General features: G+C 37.0%; 1 protein-coding gene across 2 annotated transcripts; it reads right to left on the reverse strand.

Moving 5' to 3' along the window:
- Positions 1–753: 753 nt before the first annotated feature.
- g2e3 (G2/M-phase specific E3 ubiquitin protein ligase) lies at positions 754–8,822 on the reverse strand. Of its 2 annotated transcripts, none has more exons than XM_066683484.1 (14): positions 8,382–8,822; positions 8,127–8,224; positions 6,986–7,087; positions 6,761–6,885; positions 5,608–5,770; positions 5,370–5,476; positions 5,179–5,295; positions 4,908–5,032; positions 4,134–4,239; positions 3,397–3,692; positions 2,928–3,109; positions 2,613–2,785; positions 2,254–2,465; positions 754–2,064 (listed from the first exon to the last, which is right to left on the reverse strand). In XM_066683484.1, exons 1-14 carry the CDS (start codon positions 8,431–8,433, stop codon positions 1,817–1,819), a joined length of 2,106 nt encoding a protein of 701 aa, XP_066539581.1. In that variant the 5' UTR covers positions 8,434–8,822; the 3' UTR covers positions 754–1,816. The 2 variants fall into 2 exon arrangements, with proteins under 2 accessions (XP_066539581.1, XP_066539572.1); XM_066683475.1 differs by having other exon boundaries at positions 8,379–8,822.
- Positions 8,823–10,417: the final 1,595 nt, after the last annotated feature.

Consider the following 10,417-nt stretch of genomic DNA (forward strand, 5'->3'; position numbering starts at 1 on the left):
TCAGGCTGAAACCCAAAAAAATAATATGATTGGTAATGGAACAGTAGCTAGTAAGCAGTCATGTATATGGAAATACTTACATTTCTATATATACCTGCTAAAATGTTGAAGCAGCAGTTTGCAAAGTGTACCATCAGTTCTGCTCACTACTCCCTGACCCCTTGAACATTCGCACCCCTATTGCTCACCCTTCAACAACGTTATACAAGGGTTTAGGACAATAGGGATGGGGCCATAATATCCATATTAACATTAATTAGCTCTCCACACTAATCACTGAAAATGTATTATTAATTTATATATTGCAATATTTTAACATTGTGAACTATAAATGTATCTGCCATTACTAGCTGAAGAAAGTAACCCTACTTATGCTAGTTAAACAGATGAAATCCCCAGTCAAGACCATAACTTGAAGGAGCAATCTGTAATATATTTACTGTACTAAAACCATAAATGTCCAAGGTACTGGCATCTCTGATAGCATTGCTGAATCAGTATATTTTCTTTGAGAAGTGTCCATTTCTGAAGCTCTACAAGAGATTTGGCCCGAGATACCTCCCTCTGTCCAAACAGAGAACTGTTTTATGTTTTATATGAAAAAGGTGAATAAAACTACTCAATGACGAGTGCTAATTAATAGTATTTGATAACCAATGTTGTGTTTAGAAAAGTGGCCCTATTGTGAAACATTAGATAGGCAAACAAAACAAACATTTAAATATATATTTATAAAACAACAAACAATACCACAGAACAATAAACAAAACAGGATAGAAAATCGGTATCTAAAACATGATTTGCTCAACACATTCACTTTTGTGTTACTTTGGCCTGTGCTTTTGTTTTTCATTTATAAAAAACAAAAACAAACAAACAAACATGCAAGTCACTGAAAAATACAGACATTCAGGTAGACATTCTATATAAAGTAAAAAAGCAAATCTGACTGGGCTTTTAAAAGTAATCTATGGATGCCACACAAAGTTTACAAACATCAACTTTTGCTCCACTACATGGATTTATTCTGGCTGGCACAGCAAACGTCTATGCCCAAAACCATCAAGAAGTGTGCACCAACTGGTACAATTGTAAAAGAACCCAAATCCGGTGACTAGTTTAAATGAAAAGAAAATATGTTACAATTAAAAGAAACAAAATAAAAGGCTCTCTGGAGCACAATTTAATGACAGATTATTATGGGAAGAATAGGGATTTGTCATTATCCCACAAACTGATTTTGTGGGAAAAGTCAATCTGCATTATGACTTTCCATAGCAAGTCAAGAAATCAGTGTTGTGATTACAACAATGCTACCATATTGTTTAACATACCTGGTTTTTGCATATTAGATGAAGAATGTAACGTTATATAACTTTTATTTTTCAATAAATTACAACTCTATTAACAAAGAATGTTGTTATATACAGTAATAGTAATACAGAACAGGCCTCGTACTGAGTACTTGTGTTTTACAAATTCTACCCGTTTGTAATAAGTATGCCCCCTTCAGGGTGTATTCCCGCCTTGCACCCAGTGATTCCAGGTAGACTCTGGACCCACCATGACCTTGAACTGGAAAAGCGCTTACAGCTAATGAATGTATGAATGTAATACGCATGTGAGTGTGAACTGAGTTGAGTTCTTCAGTAATTGTCCCTCCACATAGTTTTCTAGGAGAACCACATACTCATTATCTAACAAAACAAAAAAGGTTCACAGATGAACTAATACAACAGATTTACATATTTAGCACCATTAAGGACTGCACCTATATTTCAGCTCTAACCAGTTAATTCAGGAGACCGCAGAGCATTCAAATGGCCTGCATCACGGACACCTGACACACAGCATATTCCAAGTGTTTTTTGAATAGCTCGTAGGAGGGCAGCATGGGTAGAACAATGTGGTTAACTTCATTCTGGCTTTGAGGAAACGCACAAGAAAGGTCGAGTGGTTTAAAGAATGATAGCGAGGGGGCAGGGTTGAAGCCAATGGCAGGGATCACATCAGCACTGGTGGCAAATCTGAGAACATCATCTAACGATGCTGCACATTTTCCGGCTGGAAGAAAAGAAATGAGGAACACAAAGTTTTTAAGAATTTAGCATTAGATTTACATAACTTTTGTATTATAGCACAGAATATGCCACAGTTTGCTGGTAACTGTATATAACTTGCTGGCATTTTCAATACAATTGAAAACAAAAATCCAAACAACAACAAACATTATATACATTAATTAATAAATACCTTCACATTCCTGTAGATACATCATCCATGAATTGATTGTCATTTCTTCTTTTGACTTCTGTTTCTCATCCTCAGAAAACCGAGCAGTAAAAAGGGAAAACATTAATTCAGCTGTCATCCTTTCTACTGGGTCACAGAAAACTGGGTAGAAGCCCTCTGGCCTAGACTGGATGCGCTCAAAAACACCTAGTGTCCTCAGGCCTTCACGAAATCTAAAAAAACCAAACAAACAACAACAACAACAAAAAAAAACACCAAAATAATAAAAAGGTAGTTCACAGTTGATGAAAATGACAACCAAGAGGTGTTTAACACTCATGTACTATTTGCAATACATTCTTAATATTGCAGGATCTAACCTTTGAAGAGGCAGCTGCATTCTTATTATCAGGTAGAAATTTAGAAAGTCCTCCAGCAGTGTGTATTTGTCCTCCAGTTTGCTGACCTCTCGCCAGCAGCCTGCTACATGCAAATGCTCAGATGCGGCCCTCATTGCTTGCTTCAGTTCTTCCAATGAGCTTGATTCTGCAATCTGAAAGCAGTTTAATTATAGCATGCTGACCATACACGGCAAAAAAAAAAAGCAGGAGAAATGATATATATGGACTCTAACATTCGCATCAGTAAGTCATTCACAGTTATAAGAAAAGGAATAAACTATACACGTGACTGACCATTCTGACTTTGCGTGTTAAAACTACATCTCCCAAGTCTTCAACAGTTAGCTTGTAATCAGACGGGTAATGGAACAGGCTGTAGTAGAGTGCAGAAGAGAAGAATGCCACAGGAGGGCCTCCATGGACAAGAGAGAAGGCAAGGAGACTACCAATCTCATAGTACAGATCATCCCGAAGTGCTGCACACAGAAACGCCACCATTAATAAAGCTATTCCTGGTATTACTCAAGTACATATCTCTGAAGAAGCTCACCAACACTGAACTGAAATACATTGTTCTTTAAACAGGGGAAAGAAAAGTGGGGTTCTGCTTATTTTTGTAAGATAATTTGCAATGAAATGTCTAGAGATCATGTATACTGGCTATAATTATGTTTGTCTAACAACTTAGTATTTAGTTTTAAGAGACGTTCAAACTAGTTAAACTAATCTTTTTAAGCAGGCAATTTAATGAGTATAATTTTACCTTGTGAGCTCAGAGCCAGGTTTTTATCTCCTTCGGGCCCCTCAAAAATAGTTGAGTGCTGCAAGTTCTGTACGAGGAGGCTGAGGAACCGCTGTTTGGACATTTTCTGACTTTGCTTGCTTATGGAGAAGCTCACAGACAGTGTGTGGCAGGGGTTGAAATCTCTCTGTCGCAGAGCCTGCAGTGCAACTTCAACTACCTGGTCACTTTTCACTTGCACTGTTGTGGTCTGCTGTGGTGTTATCTGAGTGGCAAGATCCATTAAAATCTCTGCAGGACTTGCATCCAAACACCGTCTGGCATGAAGAAACAAATCTCTATATACATTCCCGTGGCATGCTTTCAGTCATTCACAACACATCACAGTTATTGAGTTTCATCCCTCACCTCTGACAATTTCACTTGCGTGTAAACAGGCACATGATTCAAAATCAACAAGCCAGGCCATAAAAAATACAACATACACTGATCAACCATAACATTATAACCACCTTCTTTTCACCTTCCTGGATTAAAGGGGGCAAATAAAATATGCAGAGCAAGAGATGAACAACAATCTGTAATTGTAGAACTACCAAGTGCCCATGTCTGGTCAGTGGAGCTGATAGAACAGACTATGAGTTTAGAAACAAGGAATTGGAAAATAAAGTTGATTGGTATATTCTCTAATGGCCGTTCAAGTGGACATTCAAAATTGTATTCCAAAATCTGGACATCAAAACAGTGTATAAAAGTACCTTTTAGAGATTAGTGATTGAACACTGGAGAGACATCTTTTAAACAGCCTTTTCTTCTCTTGCCTCTTAGCTAGAGGCGATTTAACATGGTTTGGCAATGTGGACACTGTTGGAAATTAAAAATGAGGTAGAGAATTAAAAAAAAAAAAAAGAAAAAAAAAAGGTAGAATTAAATTTCATTATTTCAAACTCAGAGTAATAGTCATAATCAGAATTACTATATTTGTCTAGGCCTGTCACAATAGCCATTTTTGTGCTCAATATACAGTCCCAGAAATAATTGCAATATTGTCATTTTAAAACAAATTTTTGCCACTGATATAAATGACAATCTAATAGCATAATAACACAGTTACACCCCTTTAAGAGCAATTAACATTTAGCAAAGACATGGGAATTATAAATAAAACCACTATTTTATAACAAATCAACATAATGGCTCCAGAACAGGGACCGGTGCAGCATGACTGGCTAATATTATGAATGTTGATCCTAATGTAAACACAATGGGTGATACTGAGGTCAACAAATATCAAGGAAATGTTTATATATTGTATGATAAATTGATAATGTAATGATTGCGGCAGTCCTGTTTGTCTAGGCATTTATATATATATATATATATATATATATATATATACACACACACACACACACACACACACACCAATTTAGCACATGTAGAATCTCAAAGAATCTTTTTTTTTTTTATTACAAAAATCAGAACAAGAAATTAAGCAGCTTGGGATAAAACTCTCAGCTGATCAAACTTACCTGTTCCTTCAACAACAGCTCTACAATCAGCACAACTCCAGTTGGCCTCATATAGCTTGAGAGAGGAACATTTCCTGTGGGTTCCACTAGATCCGCAGAACTTGCAACGAACTATCTCAAAAGACCTACAGGATCACAGAGATTCCTTTACCATCAAATATCACTTATTTTAATAAAACAATTACACTCTACTGAGCAGATCCTCTTTTAGTTGCAGATGTTTAAAAACATAAATAAATCAGAAGTGTACTGAATGCTGCCCTTTGCTTACCCTGACTGTGCACTGTAGCTGCGACCTTTATGGCAGGAACATTTAACAGCATCACACCGCTGGTACACTTCTAAAAGATCCCTGTAAGCATTTTCCTCCAGTTCCCATGATGCATCTCTAAACAATTAAGTTCCATTAAAGAGTCTGTTTCAAATGAACAAACTTGTATAACCAAAAAAACAACAAAGTACCTTTCTGGTATGTATATTCCCATTCTGAGCATTTCTTGCTGAAACTGTTCCTTGTTGTTGCATAAGGTACATCTGAAGAAAAACATTGCAGCACTGTGCGCCTGGAACTAAAGGAGGTGGGGGAGGAAAAAAATAAATAATATATATAATAATAATAATAATTAGCAGCAGCAAAATAATATTTTCTATATGTATAAGCTCTTTAAGCAAGTGATTATGTCCTTTCTGTTAGGGTTACCTGAACACATTTTCTATGAAACCAGCTCCCATGACAAACGGGGCACTTGAGCACAGAATAGGACAGAACAGGCTCAATGTTTTCCAAGCAGATGGAGCAGCAAATAGGAAGTGTAGGGCTGATAGAGCAGCTCTGAGTAGGACGGTGCTTCTTACAGAAAGACCTGAAATAAGACTTAAATGTTAGAGCTAAATTGTGTGAAAAATTAAACAAATATTTTAATCTGATTGGACTGTCTGAAGCCAATAAAGCACTCAGTTTAATAAAGTTATTTATGCGGGAATTACAACAAAATTTAAACGACAGTTATTCTTGCCCTTAAAAATGGGTGGGTGTGCAGGAAGGAAAAGCTCAATTCTCATAAGCATGCATTAGCTTGTGTCTAGGCCTGTTACAATAATTATATTGTTGACTTCTTGTACAATATATGGATTATCTCAATCATTTTTGCTGATTGCAGTATTGCCCAATGTTTATGGACATTTCTCTTTACTTTTGAATGAACGTCGCTAATATTTTAGCCAGTCATTCTGTTCTCGGTTTCTCTAGTCTCACTATTCTAGAGCTGTTTTGTGGATTAACTTTAAAAACAGCGATTTTTTTGACTAGACATTAAAAAAGAAACATATTGCTATGCATGTATGTTAATTAGGGTGTAACTGTCTTTGGCATAAAATGGTCTTAAAATGACAATAATATCGCAATTATTTCTGGCACAATTGTGTGTGACTGTTGTGACAGGCCTTTCTGTTGCTGGACCATTAATGTAAAGTACTAAACCTGGTGGACACAGGACCCTGAATTGGATAAGTGGTTACAGACAATGAATTTCTGAACACACTGTAAGCATGACTAGTAAAAAAGTTTAAGTGTTATTGGTAATCTAGAAAACACTAACAACAGGAAGTTTAATACATCTGCAAGGAACTATACATGTATATGGTAGGTCTTAGGCTGACAGACTCCTGAGACTAAAACAACTGAACCCTTGTGAACACCTAGAAGGTACTTGTAACGTGAACGAACAGACTGTTGGCTTTCTAGTTATTTATATGCTTATATTTATCATTATTTAGTAATGAATGTAGCCCACAGGTAAAAGTAGCATGCCAAGTGCTCTATTTTGCATCGGTTAAAGAAGGAAACTACTTACGGGAATAAGTCAGTAAACTGGAAGATAAACTCCTGTTCGATTCCACAAGGCAAGTGGACCATCTGTCTACAGCTTTTAATGGCGCATCCAACTGAAGCACCATTCTTTTTACAGAGCATGCACCTCTGCATTAAGAAAGGGGAAAGTTATTATTTCCCTATTATACAAGTAGAAGGAGCACATCACATAAAAAGGCTTCAGGTTGACACATTTGAGATGACTTACCAGTTTTGAAGATCTGCGGATCTCCTGTCTGATATCGTCCACGAGAAAACCGTGAACACCTTCATCCTCTTTTCCTCTCTGGAATATTCCACTAGACATTAACTGTAAGAGGACAGCGGTTACACGTGCTGCCAGGGTTCTAATATCTTTCAGGCAACCACTTTAAGTTATTTATATACAAAAAGTTGTTTTGCATTTTCCAACATCTTTAACATGAAAAGTCACCATTAAAACCCTAACATATACAACCTTTCTGACTGACAGTGAATGAACAACTTAAAAAAATAAACTGCTGGTGTTTTCATGAAGGATTGTAAAAGCTAAGCAATGTGGGAAATGGCTGTGGTCAGCTTAAATAATAGTAACGAGGAAATTTGTCAATATAGACACCATACTATGGCCAATCACTCAATCAACACCTAATTCACAAATTTAGTCTGAACGGCTGCATTTTTTCCATACATTGCCCACAATGCCCCCTTATTCACTTCTCTTTACGTTTGAAAATCTAAATCATTGTACACAGCACTACTGTAGTGAACATGATTAGGAAATTATTTCAGACCCGGTCAGGTTTTGCTGGTCACTGTGTGACACTAGATTCCATCACAGGCTTGGTGTAGATTCTGAGAAGCTGAATCATCATCGATATCCATAGAAAATCCACAAAGGGACTTTGGTTGTAGAGTATTTTGTGTGCACAGTGGGATTGCTGAGGGCACTGGATATTCTACTATTCTTTTATTTTATTTTACAGCTACAAAATAGTGTACTTTACTATATAGAGGCATGATTTTTGGACCCAAGTCTTTTGACATTTTCTCCTTTTTCACACAGAAGTACCTAGGACTTTACTTATGTTTTCAGCATAGTGTCCCATTTTCCAAGTGTTTTCCACAACAGTGTTTTGTTCCCACAAAGTAGGATTACTCAGTTAAGCCATACATGTAGTGTTAACCCTGACCAACAGCACAAGGGCAGGCAACAAAAGATATTCCAAATGGACATCATAGACTTCATCTGGCTTACTAAGAAATTTTACTTTCTGGAAAACTCCCTGGCCTCTAAACGACTGTGTTACATTTTAATCAAAATCTTTATATTATTCCAGAAGAGCCACCACAGATATCCAAATCCTTACCAAGCAAAAATAATGGACGGTGATGTTATGCTCCTGCAGAGTGACCTTCTCGCCATATTTGTCTGGACAGTTGTCACGTCGCTTGCACAATTCACAGACTACAAAACATAACAACGGCTACTTGAAAAGTCAGAAACTGGGAATATGTTAAAATAGTCTACTATATACATGTAATGACAGCATCAACGTCGTCTAGACAGTTTAATTACATTTTAGAGCATTAAAGTTAAATAAGAGACTAAAACAACATACTACCGTCGAGAGCGTCCCCCTGCGTTTCAGTGCATTTCTTCATCCTCTTTTTCATTTTAACCTTATTGTGCTGCAGTCCTTAAAATCGCCAAGAGCATTAAAATATAACCTACGATAGCTACCAAACACAACAGAACTCAATCGGCTCTCTTATTTAGTAGCGTAAAGCCACATTTCTTTCCCAAACAGATGTTCCTGTCTGTTGTTATGTAAGTCGTCGATGTAATCTTTAAACTGACTCAGTATCGGCGAGTGGAGTTCGAATGAAAGCGTTCGGCGGAGAATAAGAACGGCGAACTAGAGACACTGAGGTCCCATCCGTCTGTAGTTTTTCGAATGAAAAACACAATTTCTGCAGATTTCGAAGCTGTTAGAAATGAAGCGCTCGTTGAGTTTAAATCTCCAAAGTTTTGAAATTCGAAATTCGCAGCTCGTCTGAGAACACGCCCCCGCCCTCTTCTGATTGGTTAAATTCAAATCAAAACACAAATAGAGAGAGGGATTGTCAGGTCATGTGCACCGCAAGCGTACTCAGTGTTACATAATAAAAGCCCCAGTGACGTGTAATATAGCTTTTACAAATGTCTTTGCGCGATATACCACACCAGAGAGAGAGAGAGAGAAAGAAAGAAAGAAAGAGAGAGAGAGAGAGAGAGAGAGAGAGAGGGAGGAAAGAAACACATGGACACCGTGGTAAGCACTGTGGTAATAAATAAATAATAAATAAATAAAATTCTTCTATTTTTTCTCATATTCCCCTTTTTGCTTTGGCAATATTGTTCTCATATCAATGCCAACAGTCACGCCAATAAAATTACTTTGAATCTTGAGAGAGTGAGAGTGAGAGAGAGTGAACAATAGGGATGTGCAGAACGAGAGGCCAAAAAAGGTTAAAATTTGAAAAAAATTTTCATTGGTTATATACTGGTTACAGTACAGTAGGTAAACTTCTAAAAACTAATTTCTGTTCAGCCACATAATATATGTAGGCTTTGTTTCCAAAGAAAAAATCCCATAATGATATAAAAGGTTCATATATGTATCTTTATAGTATGTACAGACCTATGATTATTCAATTAGCCCCTATTTCTGAGTCTACGTAGTCTTCTTTCACTCATCTACAGCTCAAAAACCCTGCCCCACCAGTCGAAGGGATTTGCTCTTTATATTTATAGCATAATAAACCCTGGTTGTCAGAATCCTCCTTCATTTGATACTGTCTTAATTGTATCTTCAAAGAATACATGTTCAGCCATGGTGTTGACTGCTTAATAATTATTTCACACATGATACCTCTTCAGGCATATATAAACACAGCACAGACCTGTTACAAAGGGTATACACTTGATTTTCATTTGAGGGGCTCTTTAAAAACGAGCTTTGCCCAAACTGAAAACCAAAGCACTATGCAGTGATGATGTCACGAAATTGAATATATGTATTTTATTATAAGCATATTTTATTGGGATTATTCACCTCATTTTCAAAAATGAATTCATCATTCATTTTCTGTAAGCACTTCATCCTGTTCAGGGTCATAGTAGATCCAGTTTCTACCCAGAAACACTGAGAGCAAGCCAGGAGCAAACCTTGAAATGGCATCAGTCCATCACAGGACATCACACACTCCCTCAGGCACACTTCTTGAATAGCCAATCCACCTTCCAACATGTGTTTTGGGGCTGTGGGAGAAAACCCACACAGACACAGGGAGAGCACACCAAACTTCTCACAGTCTATGCTATGCTAGGCTTGCTCTCTTTCACTTGCTCTCAGAGAAATGGCATCTGGAGTTTTTTAGACACTGTAAAAAGCTCCAGACTTTGAAAAGTTAGAACCGAGATAGGTGGGTAATATTGACTTATTTTAGCTGTGAAGTAATACTTAACGTGGAAATGTCTCAGAATTTGGGAGATGGCAGACAGAATGAAAGACAGAAAGTTTTACAAAACCGAACAGCTCAAATTACAAATTAATTTCTGTGGTAAATCAAACACTAAATAAAAACTGACAGACAAGTTAAAGTCCAGCCATGTACA

The sequence above is a fragment of the Hoplias malabaricus genome, chromosome 1, assembly GCF_029633855.1.
Source record: "Hoplias malabaricus isolate fHopMal1 chromosome 1, fHopMal1.hap1, whole genome shotgun sequence".
In the NCBI taxonomy this organism is placed as follows: domain Eukaryota; kingdom Metazoa; phylum Chordata; class Actinopteri; order Characiformes; family Erythrinidae; genus Hoplias; species Hoplias malabaricus.

Excerpts from the sequence above, each read along its gene's own strand:
- g2e3 (XM_066683475.1), bottom strand. The coding sequence starts at position 8,433 with ATGAAAAAGAGGATGAAGAAATGCACTGAAACGCAGGGGGACGCTCTC. Across the intron at positions 7,088-8,126 it reads CCGTCCATTATTTTTGCTTG|TTAATGTCTAGTGGAATATT; the intron begins GTAAGGATTTGG and ends GTCCTCTTACAG. Across the intron at positions 3,110-3,396 it reads CCTGGCTCTGAGCTCACAAG|CACTTCGGGATGATCTGTAC; the intron begins GTAAAATTATAC and ends TTCTGTGTGCAG.